Source organism: Bolinopsis microptera, chromosome 4, assembly GCF_026151205.1.
Source record: "Bolinopsis microptera isolate Bmic1 chromosome 4, MBARI_Bmic_1.0, whole genome shotgun sequence".
NCBI classification, from domain to species: Eukaryota; Metazoa; Ctenophora; class Tentaculata; order Lobata; family Bolinopsidae; genus Bolinopsis; species Bolinopsis microptera.
In genome coordinates, this window is record NC_087075.1 from 9,793,387 (window position 1) to 9,807,728 (window position 14,342).

General features: G+C 36.9%; 1 protein-coding gene across 8 annotated transcripts; it reads left to right on the forward strand.

Annotated features, from left to right (window-relative positions):
- The first annotated feature begins 60 nt into the window (after positions 1-60).
- Positions 61-13,935, forward strand: LOC134814461 (putative mediator of RNA polymerase II transcription subunit 12). 8 transcript variants are annotated; one of them, XM_063822580.1, is made up of 16 exons: positions 61-1,178; positions 1,519-1,698; positions 2,437-2,580; positions 4,166-4,276; positions 4,412-4,609; positions 5,616-5,723; positions 5,993-6,091; positions 6,590-6,692; positions 7,201-7,373; positions 7,731-7,861; positions 8,514-8,593; positions 8,887-8,907; positions 9,037-9,182; positions 10,028-10,100; positions 11,376-11,464; positions 12,610-13,935. In XM_063822580.1, the coding sequence occupies exons 1-16, from the start codon at positions 105-107 to the stop codon at positions 12,610-12,612; spliced, it is 2,733 nt and encodes a 910-aa protein (XP_063678650.1). In that variant the 5' UTR covers positions 61-104; the 3' UTR covers positions 12,613-13,935. The 8 variants fall into 8 exon arrangements, with proteins under 8 accessions (XP_063678650.1, XP_063678653.1, XP_063678651.1 ...); XM_063822583.1 differs by having other exon boundaries at positions 5,993-6,076; XM_063822581.1 differs by having other exon boundaries at positions 4,403-4,609; positions 5,993-6,076; positions 12,610-13,869.
- The last annotated feature ends 407 nt before the right edge of the window (positions 13,936-14,342 follow it).

The window sequence follows — 14,342 nt, forward strand, 5'->3', positions numbered from 1 at the left end:
CTCATGACCTGTAATAATTACCGAACCATAATTAATTACTAACCCAATTAACCAACTAATCAATTAATAACTACAGGACTATGAAAGCATGGCAATAGTAGTATATGGCAAAGCTTTACATAACCTCCCCAATTAACAACGATACCCTATATCGTCCCGTCACAACTGTGGATACCAACACTACCAATCCAACAGCAGCTGATAGCATTGATAATCACCATGGTAACCAGGTGATTATAACAGATAAATGCGATAATGAGGTGTTAATTGATGATGAGGTAATAATTGCAGATAAAACAGACAATAAGATGGTTGAGGGGTATAGTGTTGATAGGGAGAGCTCTATTGAGTACGTTAAAACTGTGAGTCAGATAACACACGAGACGTCCAGTGCTTGCGGTCAAACTAAAGACATGATTCAGATTACAGACGCTGAGATTAAGAATTTGTCCATCGAAAACGAAAGCAAATCATCAGATCAGCTGCTCTCCGAAGATTTACCAAATCAAACTTTATCGGAGAAATCAGATTTATCAGATAATATGTCAGCGGAGAAAGTTGTGAACATAGCAGCAGGCTTTCCAACTGTCCTTGATTCGAGATCAGAGTCTGACGCGCTCACGGCAGCGGCTGAAAAAGTAAACGAAGTGCTCCTATCCGAGAACAGCCCTGCGAATCCAACACAACCTAAATCTGTTTTCAGCGACTGTGTCAGTGAAATTGTAGTTATCCCCGACGAAAGTCCCACAAACCACGAACCCCGGTCGGGAGCTCATAATTTGGCCACTCAGCCAAATATTATTTCTTCTTCATTTCGAATCCCTACCATCCAGTCCAGTGCTAACATATCATTGGCAACACTCCAAAAACCAGACACGATAATATCTTTAGCAGATGTTAAACCTGTGATCTCCTCTCACCCTGCTACCACCTCCAATATAACCCCTCCCATGACCAGTCTTCAACAATCCTTCATACAAAAACTAATCCCGTCCCTGATAAACCTTAACAAACCCAGCCCTTCGCCAGTTAGCTCTGTCAGCTCGCCCCCTATCCCTGCGCTCATACCAGCTAGTCAGACCCGCGCGAGCGGGGTTGCTCCCTCTGGAGTCGGGACGAGTAGCAGATCTAACGGTGTCATTACAATTGATGATGATGATGATTTGGTTGTGACCCAGGTACGTTCGTTTGCCCTTATTTGGAGTTTCACGTGATGCCCATATTTGGCGTAATTATGATAGCTCAGTTTTATGTTTTATGCTGAAATGTAGGATTGAATTACATCAGTACCTGATGCAAGTTGAGTAAATTTATGGAATATTTGTGAAGGTTGTTCTATCAAAGTTTGTTCCATCAAAGTTTGTTCTGTCAAAGTTTGTTCTGTCAAAGTTTGTTCTGTCAAAGTTTTCTTCTATCAAAATTTGTTCTATGAAAATGTTGTCCATTAAAGTTTGTTCTATTAAAGTTTATTCCGTCAAAGTTGATTCAATTTCGTTCGAATAACATGTTACTGATCAGGTGATTAAGCCGGCAACAGGACCCGCTCCAGCAGCCCCACCACCAGCAGCAGCAGTCCCCTCAGCACGGAATGACAGTCTTCTACAGCTAGTTTCTAAGATAAAGAGTATGGTGGAACCCACTGCAGCTAGTCAGCCAAAACTCAAACAACTTCAACAGACTCTGGCGTCACTGATAAAGGTGACTAATAAATGTCAGGGTTATGTTAAGTCACGTGACACGTTATGTTAAAGGTTAGGGTTTTGGTGAGACCATTTCTTTCGGTTACAAAACAGTAAAAACCCAAGTCACGCGACAACGCACTAGCGAGTGAATTAGTAAAAGCCACCACCGTGGTAATGTAGCATGGCAGTATAACGGCAGCAGCATGACCTGTTCTCAGTGTGAAACATTGCCTGAACTTGCTCCAACTTTAACAATGAACTTGTCCGAGTGTGGCCTTGGAATTTTGTTATGGAATGTGGCATTGTGTAAACCTTACAATTACCGTTCACCGGGCTTCTACCGCGCCGGGGAGTACAAAACAACCGGACCGTTAATCGAGGGATTAATTACTGGTGTTTACTGAAATTGGTACCTGAAATGTCAGCAATTTATATGAGGATAAAATAACAGATATATATCGGCCAAAGAAGATTAACACATGGTTTTTACGCTTTTATCACTAACAAACTATCATACCACTTCAATGTTTCAAGAACCCTAAGAAAGTAACAACAAATATATCACTATGTTAGACCATGTGATTTAAAGAGTTCGGGTAACTGCAAAGCAAGAGTGTAGATTATATTCGAGCATGAATATCATCCAATTTACAACCGATCGTCAAATTGATAAAGCGGCTGGGAAATATACAATTATTTATTTAATAAACAACATTTATCTATAAATAATTATTTATGTACCTAAATCTTTCAGAACCAAGGTCTAAGTCGTAACATGGCAGCGTCGCCCCAACACCAGCAAGCCACCAGTACTGCTACCACCTCGCAGCGTGTAAACTACCAACAACTACACCAACAACAACAGTCCTCTACTCAGAGAGCAGCTGGGTTTAATCAGGTTAGCTGAGTTTCATCAGGAACTACTTTAGTATGGGACGGTGCATGTAGGGGATGGTCCATTATATATAAAGGAGGTCGTGCCAAAAGAAAGGCAACCAAGTGATTATTGGTAAAATAATTACTGATAAACGGTTTAACATCTATCATAATTTACACTTTACAGTGACTTGTCGCGAACAAATTTTCAAACCTCTTTTTCATTTCACTCAGAGAGCAGCTGAGTTTAATCAGGAATTACTTATGTATGGGATGTTTTATATGATAGGAGGCGAGCCACGAGGAGAGTTAGGACTCATCGGGGCTCGGGCTACATTAAATCAATATTATGTATAGATTATATGGGGTGGGTTATTTTATGGGATGGTGCATATATTAAAAAGCAAAGGCGACCTAGTGATTATTGGTATTTACTGAAAACCTGTTTAAGAACGTCATCAATCATTTGCAATCGAATTTTCAGACCTCTTTAACGTTCAAGGAGGGAGCATTTTTTATAATACAGTTTATGAAGCATGAAGCATCATACCATATATATTATAACCATATGTCTTGCGAATTTTGTTTTAGGACATCACGTATTTTTCTAATATGAAAATGTTGAAGCGTGTTAAAAGTAACACTAGAATTTATTTGATTATTTTCAGATTTGCAGAGGGCTGATATTTTGTTATTTGAAAACCCAGAAGGCTGGCCTTGCTAATTTAAAAACCTAATATGAAATTAACTTTCAAATTAAATCGAGGATACTTTGAAGTTAAGGGGGCCGGGGGAAACAACTATAAAAAATCATATAAAATAAAATTATCTCGAAATTGATTTTATAGTTGTTTCTGATAGAGGGGAGTGATATCTATCAGCTGCTTTTGGTCCCATGGCTATATGTCCCTAGTACATATCCTGAAAGTTTCAGGGTGATTGCTCAAAAAATGTAGGAGGAGATAGATTTTTAGACTCGATTTTCAGGACGCGCGACTGCAAATCGCTCGCGCAATACAATTAAACATGAGCGCTGACCTTTAACCAGCGATAATTTCGGCTAGCAACAATATTTTTCCATGGGACCAAAAGCAGCTGATAGATATCACTCCCCTCTATCAGAAACAACTATAAAATCAATTTCGAGATAATTTTGATGAAGACCCCCCCCCCCCCGGCCCCCGGCCCTCTTAAACATCAGTCTCAACCTAATATAACGGCTAAATGGCTCTTACTGAGCTGTATCCTTACATATATCTACAAAATTAAACGGGAAGTTTCACGAAATTTGGGACCAATTAATATCACCTTACACAATACACATGCAACCGAACCTAGTGATCCATCCGCTAATTATTTGTTCTATAGTTATGTTGAAAGCATTAAAATTGGGTCACAAATCTAAGATTAGATACCGTGAAACATTTGAGACCTCACTGTGCTCGTAATTTTAACCTGTTTTTAAACCCGTTTGAAATAACCTGAAAACCTGCCTACTCTACGTAACTTTTATAACCCGTCTCAAACCCGACTTTAACCTGTCTAGTGTCTAATCTTTATAACCTGTCTAATCTTTATAACCTGTTTAATCTGTCTAATCCTGCCAGGACGTGCTTCAAAACGTGTCCACGCCCCAACGACAGGGAGGACAGCCCCAACAGATACCACAACGACAGCTCCAGGCCCTGCTACAGCAGGCCATTGCCAACAGGACACAGGTGACTTAAATAAAGAATGAATTAGATAAATAGATATATGAATATATTAACGTGTGAATGAATAAATTAAATAAACGTTTAAACTTTCGACCCTTGCACTGTCTCTTGAACGCACCCTGTCTTCAGGCACAACAGCAAGCGGTACAGCAGCACACAACACATCCCAAACCACACTCTTCTCATCAACAACTACAACAACAACATCACCAACAACAACAGCAACAACAACAACACCATCAACAACAGCAGCAACATCAACAGCAGCAGCGAGTAAACGTGTCCTCTTCTGGTCTCGCGGGGTCCTCCAACAACGTCGTTCAGCAGTTATTACAGGTAATTGGTGTTTTAGTTAATTAGTGTATTTAGCTAACAATTTTATTTCGTTGATTCATTTATTTAAGGGGGCAGGGGGGGTCTTCATGGAAATTTTCTCAAAATCGACTTTTTAGTTGTTTCTGATAGAGGGGAGTGATATCTATCAGATGCTTTTAATCCGATAGAAAAATATTGTTCCTAGCCGAAATTATCGCCCGTAAAAGGTCAGCGCTTGTGTGTAATTGTATTGCGCGAGCGATTTTTGATCGCGTGCCCTGAAAATCGAGTCTAAAAATCTATCTCCTCCTACATTTTTTGAGCAATCACCCTCAAACTTTCAGGATATGTTCTAAGGATCATTTAGAAGGGATTGTCCAGGCAAAATTTTGAGATAGGTCTTTAAACATTTTTTATTCGATTTTAAAAATCTTGGACCTCGAAAAATCATCAAAAAACCAGGTCCAAGATTTTCAAAATCGAATAAAAAATGTTTAAAGGCCTATCTCAAAATTTTGCCTGGACAATCTCTTCTAAATGATCCCTAGAACATATCCTGAAAGTTTGAGGGTGATTGCTCAAAAAATGTAGGAGGAGATAGATTTTTAGACTCGATTTTCAGGGCACGCGATCAAAAATCGCTCGCGCAATACAATTACACACAAGCGCTGACCTTCTACCGGCGATAATTTCTGCTAGGAGCAATATTTTTCCATCGGATTGAAATCATCTGATAGATATCACTCCCCTCTATCAGAAACAACTAAAAAGTCGATTTTGAGAAAATTTCCATGAAGACCCCCCCCTGCCCCCTTAATCGATTAGTTCACTTAGTTAATTAGTTTATCTCATTAATTAGCCGATTATTTAATCTATTTAATGTTGATGATGATGCTTTCCAGTAAATATTCACTGTTAAAGGAGTAAGAGGATAGTCAAAAAGGAAGTTTTAGTAATTTTTTAGTAACTTTTTAAAATAAATTTGCTAACAAATTGCCAAATTTTATTAATTAAAAACGTCGCACAGGCGGTGATGAGTAAACAGCAGCAACAACAAGTTTTGAAACAGCAGTTTCTACCTCCTCCGAAGCAGAGGCCCTCCGCAAGTCACCACAACCATACAACTCAACCTCAGGTGAGGCCAGCGGTTTAAAGTTATATTAGATACCTCAACCCTACAACTCAACCTCAGTTGAGGTTTTAAGTTATATTAGATACCTCAACCATACAACTCAACCTCAGGTGAGGTTTAAAGTTATATTAGATACCTCAACCATAAAACTCAATTTCAGGTAAGGGTTTTAAATAAGATTTAAACTTACTTCCCTCAGCCCAGACACGGTCATTCGATGATTATTTCATTTATTGTTTTGGAAATTTAGAATAACATCTTTCCATTTTCAGAATCAGAACCAACATTTGATGTTAATAGAAAACGCTTTGAAAGGATCGAACCCAAATCTGGCGGCCAACTTGAAAACCTTACAGGTACCCCATTATCAAGTTAGTGACTTCCTTTATCTTCAGTTACTTTATCACGTTACTTGTTATTTATTTATTTAATTTATTTATTAATTTCTTTATTTTGAATCGATCTATAAAGCTATTCGTTATTTAATGTTTTTAGATCTTGAATTACTTAATCGGGTTATTTGTTAATTGATTTTATTTATCTTCAATTACTTAATCGAGTTATTATTTTTCTTTATCTTAAGTAACCTTATCAAGTTATTAGTTACTTTAATAAGTTATTTTTTATTTGCTTTTCTTTACTTTGGGCTCCTTATAATTATCTGAGTAAAGGTTTTAAAACCGCGTAACATTTTCAAAATACCCCAGCTCTGAAAAAGTCATGATATTCATGTGACTGACAGCCAATCTTATAGCAGCGTAATGCGTATGTAATGTATAATAAGAACTCGACGTAATCGCTATCTATCATTGTAATTAAGTTAGTTAATTAATTTTTAATTAGTTTAATAATTAAGTTTTGTTGCACAGGACCAGCTGAAGGCAAAGAGTTCCAACCCGTCGGACATCAAGAACGAACTGACAGCTATTATTTCAAATGTACTACGGTTACGCAACTCGCAGCAGCAAATGGGTTCGTTTTAACATATTTAACATATTTTTATCATATCTAACATAATATATTCAACATAATATTCAACATTAAGATAAATTACATTGTAGTGTTTAGTAGGGAGCATCACGATTCACGGCTCTCGACTAACAAAATAAAACAAGGCAAATAACTGGTCATGGTGAAAACTGAATGAAAATAAAGTTTCGGCACTCATTGGCCTTTTACTAAGGTTACAAAACGGACTTTTCATTTCAAGCAGCACTTATAGTCCGTAGGAGGGGCAACGGCATGCCGCGCTAGTATCTATAGCTTAGGCTGTATGTAGTAGGGTTTACAACTAACATAATTAAATCCTGACTTACTTAATCCTTCGCAGCATGAATACAATGGTTCATTAAATTATTTATTCAGCTGTCAAAAATTTGATTATATTCTATAATAACACTCTGATTGGTAACCTAAAGTTAGCTGTCTAGGATACAGTCCTCTGATTGGTTAGTTTGACTCACGTGTTGTCTCCCCTTAGAGGGTTCGTCTCCGAAGCCCCTGAAGTCGCCCTCGCTAAGACGGCAGATACAGACGGCAGCTCACCGCCCCAAACTGAACACCACCTCACTGTACAATGTTAACAAGCCTGGTCCTAGTCACATTCAACAACTTAGGAAACCAGTCAGAGTTCCCACCATCGACCTGCTACAGGTATTATTTACCTTTTATTCGTCCAATTAGACGCTTATTATTCTAATTAGACGATAATTATTCTAATGATACGCTAATTGATCCTTGATTTAATTTAGTTAATCATACTTTATCTACACACTCAGTGTAATTATGCGAAACAATTATGTCAAATGTATCACGTGCTGTGAAATGTGCCACGTGCTATTAAATGTACCACGTGCTATTAAATGTACCACGTGCTATTAAATGTACCACGTACTGTGAAATGTACCACGTGCTATTAAATGTACCACGTGCTATTAAATGTACCACGTGCTATAAAATGTACCGCGTGCTATTAAACATATCACGTGTGTTACTAACACTAACTGCCAGAACCTGCCGGTGGTGCATCACAGCAAAGAGAAAGTACAGTTTCTGAGCGTGGTGGGGCTGATAACTAGACAGGAGCACCAGCGCCTCATTCTCTCACATGCTAACAGGAAGAGGAGAATAGAGGAGGCTAGGTGGGTTTATGCTCTTATTTTAAAGGATTTAAAGAGATTTGTTGTAGTTAAGACTTTAAGATTAAAACAGTGTTGATAGATTCATGATATAAATGTGGTGAAATTTAATTTTTCAACGAGGTCTACTTTTTTGCTTTTTCTCAGTGCGTACTCATGATTAACTTAAGAGTTGAGTTCTAATCTAGTCAAACCACAATTTAAATGATTGAGTAATTAATGATTACAAGTTACACAGTACACACGCACGCACGTTGATTCTGCATATATAGTTTATAAAAGTTTGACTACTTTGCCATTTTAATGACATAAAAATCATCCCTCCCGACGCCCAATCTAGAGAAAAGAGGAAAGTTTAATTTAGGCCCCAGAATTTCCCTCCATTTCACTTGATCCAAGTTACAGTACGATTTTAACTTTAAAACATAACTGGAACAATTTAACCATTCCTGTTAAAATGGTTATCAGATCGTTTTATTTAATTAAGAGGTATGTATCTTAACGGTGTAGTGGCAAAACAGCCATTACCTTGACAATCTTAACTGATAAATCTAATTAGCTGGTATTGAGTTTCAGTGACGTCACGCATCATAATATGATGACGTCATCAAGAAATATCCGCTGAAGAATCTTTCTGATTTTTGTGATCATTCAGGAACATTCTGCAGCTGGAAAAAGTTTCTTTTGAGAGGAAAAGAAAACGACCTAGAAAAGATGACATGGACAACGATGGTGGTAAGTTGGTCCTTAATTTATGGATAATTATTTAATTTATTACTTAATTAAATACTGAATCTATAACCTTATTTAATAAGTTTTTTCTATATTCAATTGTCGCTGATGAAATTTTTAAGACAATAAAGTAAACAGAAAACTACACTGATTTTTTACAACAAACGTTGTCGTAAAGAATACTCATCTTTTAATGGATAGTGCACTATTTGAACTAACGTTGTAAACTTACAATTGCACATTATATAATTTTAAAAGTTTGCAAATTAATCCAGTAATCACGTGCCTATCTCCAGACACGCACGAAGACTACTACAGTAAGTGCCGGATGGCAGTGGAGCTGTGTGACAAGCCTCCTATAAATTAGCGGATAATTAGCTGATTAATTAGCTTTCTAACTTATCAAACAATTAAATGATTACCATTAAAATGTGATCTATCTCCAGACACGCACGACAACTACTGCAGCAAGTGCCGGATGGCAGGGGAGCTGCTCATGTGTGACAAATGCCCACGTGTTTATCATCTCTTTTGTTTGGATCCTCCACTTAAACAAGTTCCTGATGGGGAATGGTTCTGTTCTAAGTGTAAGGTTCGTGGATGACAACTTTTATGTTGTTTTTTATTTGTTGGTGAACTTTGAAACACGAACTTAGGATAGCCAACTATAATACTATCGCAATCAGCGCAAACGGCTAAAATTACAAATTTATTAGCATCCTAACTTCTGAGTCATATTTTTACAAAGCCTTTGACGTGAATTGGGAGGTTGTTATAGTTTAATCAACTATTGATAAACAAATAGAATAAAAGAGTCTCGAACATTCCCAACAAAAGCCATGTTCATTTAAGAGTTATTGTAAAGTTACTTCAAAGTATGTATTCATTCTATAAATAGAACGGAGGATAAGATGTAATTTATTTGTCAATGTCATAATGTAATTTATTGAGGAGTTATCAGTCATTAAATGGTGTCAAACATTGTCCACATGAAATGCATTGATTTGTGATAATAATTTTTGGATACGTGCCAAGAAAATTATAAATGTAGAATAATGTCTTGAGTAATTATAACTAGGACGACATGAGCTACCTTGAGAAAAATGAGTGGAAAATGCGTTAAAAATGACAGACCACTGTAATGACAATGTAGCAATGTAGTGGGGCAGGAATGTCCAGGAAATATGTTGTACTAAATACATTTTACATGTACATTGTACATGTTTAGTACATCACGTGTAGTGTGTATTTTGCGTGAGAAACTTATGAAATATTTAATATAGTAGCCACATTGTAAAGTCACACTATAGTTTAACTAATTATATCGAGATAGTTTGTTAATAATTATTGTTCGAGTAATTAACGCGTGATCAACAAATAATCGACGTACAATTAACAAGTAATTAACTTGAAGTAATTAACAAGTAATTATGGCAGGAGGAGAAGGACGCGGAGGAGAGTATGGACGTGAACGTTATTGATGTCATGGAGGATCCGGCCGTAGATCAGGGTACGTTAAAATTGATCATGTGACAGGTATTAACCAATCAGCTTCCAGTGTTGACCAGTTAAAACTCGACTTTACTGCCAAATGGTAAAACGACAATATTTTTCCAGTTCCCAGTGCAGATTTATCTATATGTAATATAACTTATCCACCAATTTTAATATTCATAACATGTAAACTCAGTTATTAACTGTTTTTCGGTCTTGCGTCAGTTATTCTGCGATTGATGCAATTCGTTTAATGGTATAATTTCAGTAAAACTAGGCAAATACAAAGTTCACTTTATGACTCTAATTTTAAACAAACAATTTTAAGGGTCTAATAATTTTCAATAATAGTAGGAACTTATGTGACCACTTTTAGAGCTGAATTGGATTTACTTTACAGATGTGGTAAAAACTTCTTTAAGCTATTTAATAATCTCATCGTATGAATTACCGTGAGTTTGCTACCTATTTATAGATTAGACTGCATTAGCATCAAGCATGTTGTTGAATTTTCGACTGACTCCTACGGATTTTAACAAAGATTTATCAACTACATAATCAGAAAAAATGTGAAACGGAAAACAGGGTATTTATGCCCCGTAAATATCGGCAAAAGATATAACGCTGACAGTATTAAACATAATTATAACCTTGCTAAACAATCATAATATAGTGAATAGCGATTTATCTAATCAGCTTCAAGTGTTGATCTGTAAAAGCCCAAGATTGCTGTTACGTGTCAAAACAAATATGGATCCCAGTTCAGTTTGTTACGGAGTTTCATATTAACAGGAAAAGATGTAACAGAGTCGATATATTTTAATGTTGCCATGGGCTGGCAGGTCCCCATTCATCGTAGTCCGATGGTTTCACTGCATCCTAATATGGTTAACCTCCCAACCAGTTATAAATTCCACGCGTAATAATTAATAGTGTATTAATAGTGATACTTCCTTGAAAATGTTGCCTGTTCAAATTCGGCAATAAAAATATCTTCGTAGATTGCTTTCATCACGACCTTGGAATGTTATAAAACACGCAAAAGGAATTTTCAGATTATCAAAATTAGGTTCGCCACATATTCTGTGTGTTTAATAGTCTGTGGGGCTGTAATATTTCAAAATAGATGATCTTAATGGATCTGCGTTTACTCAGATATGAGATGATAATTTTGATGTGACACGTGACTGGAATTACAAATCACATCAACAAGATGTGGTTGATATTTTTCATGTTTTTTTATCGATGTTATGAATTATTTGTCTTGAAAATAATGATAACAACTATTCAGAGAGTCGAGAACAGATAGAGGAATTGCACAGAAAGTTAATTGAAGCGAAACGAGTCAGACTTGATTTAGAAAACACCACTGATATAACGGTTAGTTCTCTAGAGTTTTAAACGCCAAGATGTTATCTGGTTTAAATTTTTTTCTATTTTCTCTAGTGACTAATCCACTGTACGGCTATTTCATCATTATTTTCATTTATCATGTTTTTTAATCTCTGGCAGTCTGTACGCAGTATTTCATGATGTTGATACGTCGCGTTGCTTCCTCCATCCTTAGCTCGCATATTTATTCCCACACGCGTTATAAATCTCACGCGTTACCAGCCAGTTATTCCATACATGGTCCGCGCGCCGCTTAACTAAATCGATCTGCGTCCGAGATAAAATAACTGTCTCCGTTTGTACCCAACCGGTGTCTGTTGTGAGTTTGTGACGAAACACGCGAAGTATTTAGTGTTATTGCAACGCCGAGTCCTCATTTGAAAACCTGTGCGCGCGTCGGGCAAACATCCGCGCGTATCAATATTCGGTGATTGACCTAATTGAGGGTAAATTGATTATAGCTTGGATGGCTGCTTCTAAAAGACTTCCATTGGCCTTCCCCTTAATTTAATTATTTTCGCATTCACCATCTGTCTAACTATACTATCTCTCATCTTCATGATTGGTTACACTTGCCAGGAAGTTGGGCACCCTTCTGCCGCCCCTTGAAGTTACAGTTCGACTTTCAAAACGAGCTCCTAAAATAACTGCCTTCCTTCCTACATAAATTTCCGATCGCAAGGATTATATAATATATCAGTACCTTTAAATGCAGGATTAATCACGGGGCTTACTAAAATTGATATCTCATCATGATATCGTGGGATCTTTCGCGTTTGTTCGTGATAATCTTCTTTTGACAATAATTATTCAACCATACTCCGTATACTTTTTAATCAATAGGTCTAGATACTGGTGGGGTGGTGAATCATGATTTTTCTGATACATGACATCGACATCGACATATAGGAAACATGGTCCACTTCTCCACCAGTATACATATGGATTCGTGGAATACAATGATTTCTCCTCCAGACACACTTCTTTCTATCACCAGCTTTCTTGAACACAACGATCCCCGCAATTCGAGTTACCGAGAGTACATTCCATACACTACATCACATTACTCATCACATTAACCATCAATAGTCCAACAAAGTACATATCAAAACTCTGATAAAAACAATTTTCAGTGAGCATATCGCAAGAATGGTCCAACTCCCCTTGAAGCAGAGAAGACCCTCACAAATACCAGTAACACAGTGACGACATCAGTTCCGTGACGTCACATTTCGTCTCAGAGACGTCACACTTCGTCACACGTTTTAAATGCGAACACACGGGTTGGTCTCGTGAATCTGTTGTAAACACGACGTGAGGCAGATATTATTTTCATTTAAAATGGAAACGGCTCCAAACACGTCCTTTAATTCTGACCTGCAAATTAGTGCTTCAATTCAAACTGTGAAACTAACTCTTTAATTCTGTCTATAATATCTGCCATCGACAAGCCTAAAGAACCAACCAATACCGTGAATATAAATGACGACATGGGTGCTATTGCTATTTCTATGCCAAATTGATGATTTAGAAGGCTACACTCAATTGTTTTCTACGTGAAATAAAGATTACCATTCGGGCATCAAAACTTCTGTTTGCAGCCGTTTTTAGTTGCCATTTTGGTTAAATATTTGAGAAGCGAAACAACTACGATTTGAAGTGTTATATTTATTTTCTATTTAGTGTCCACTGCCGTTTTATACTTACGTCCCTCGATTTAGCTTTGACTGGTGTATTGTTAAGTTTGTACGATACAAGGAATTTCCGGGATTTTAGGGTCGTGTTGTCACATTTTCCCCCGAGAGTTTTGGAGCTCGGAAGTGAGAGAAATAATCTCAATGACAAACTTCGATCAATTTTCCAAATTTTACAACAGTAACATAATCGATTAACGGTCTATATTATCATTTGTAGAAACACTAGCAATTTCTGTAAATTTTTGGATTTGAAATGAGTAAAGTTCCCTACAGACATATTGAAAGTTGATTAAATTAATTTCGTTTTATTTGAAAGTTGAGTGCCACTTGTTACCATGCATTTTCATAAACATACTGAGAACCAGCAGAAATAAACAACTAATGTGATATTTTATCAGTTAAACTGTCGATTTCAACTCTTGACGATATGCGAAGGATATTTCGTTCATTGATCATTTCTAAAATGTTTTCCACTGACACTACCAACAGAGTAAAATAGTGTGTAACTATTGTGTGTATGGGAAGGGCCATTTGCTCATGGAAACCCTTTCATGAGCGTTTCTCATTTATTTTTATCGTATTAGTTTTCTAGTTTCTGGCAAACTGAACCTGGTGGTTTTATTCGAAGCTCAGAAATTCAATGAACGTTAAATCTTGTTATTTTGATAGTTTGATTGCAGTGAACCGTAAATCCACTAAATTCGAGACGTGTGTTAAGTGTTCGTCTATCAAGTCACAATGTTACAATTTACAGTTTAATTGAAGTGGCTTTGTTACATACATAAGGGGTTCACATATTACGCAATCAGCCGAGGGGGGAGGGGGGTTTCCAAATGATAACGCTGGTGTAATTTTGATACAATAGCTAGGTGTAAAACTGATTACGGAGGGGGGTAAAAATTGTCCAAAAAGTGATTACGTAATATATGAACGATCCCTATTAAGGGGAAGGAGAAGGGAATACACCATTATGATTTTGTACAATCGACATTTATTCAAAAAAATTAAATGTCTAGAATCAGCGTTCAATGTACATGCTGGGTAGTGGGCTCACAGGATAACTATAAATCGGTAAACCCTTGGTCATAAAATATTATCGACGTATATATGGATAACCAATGATGAATTGATTATTGTCAGATGATTTCATTCTCATGACTAACTTCCGC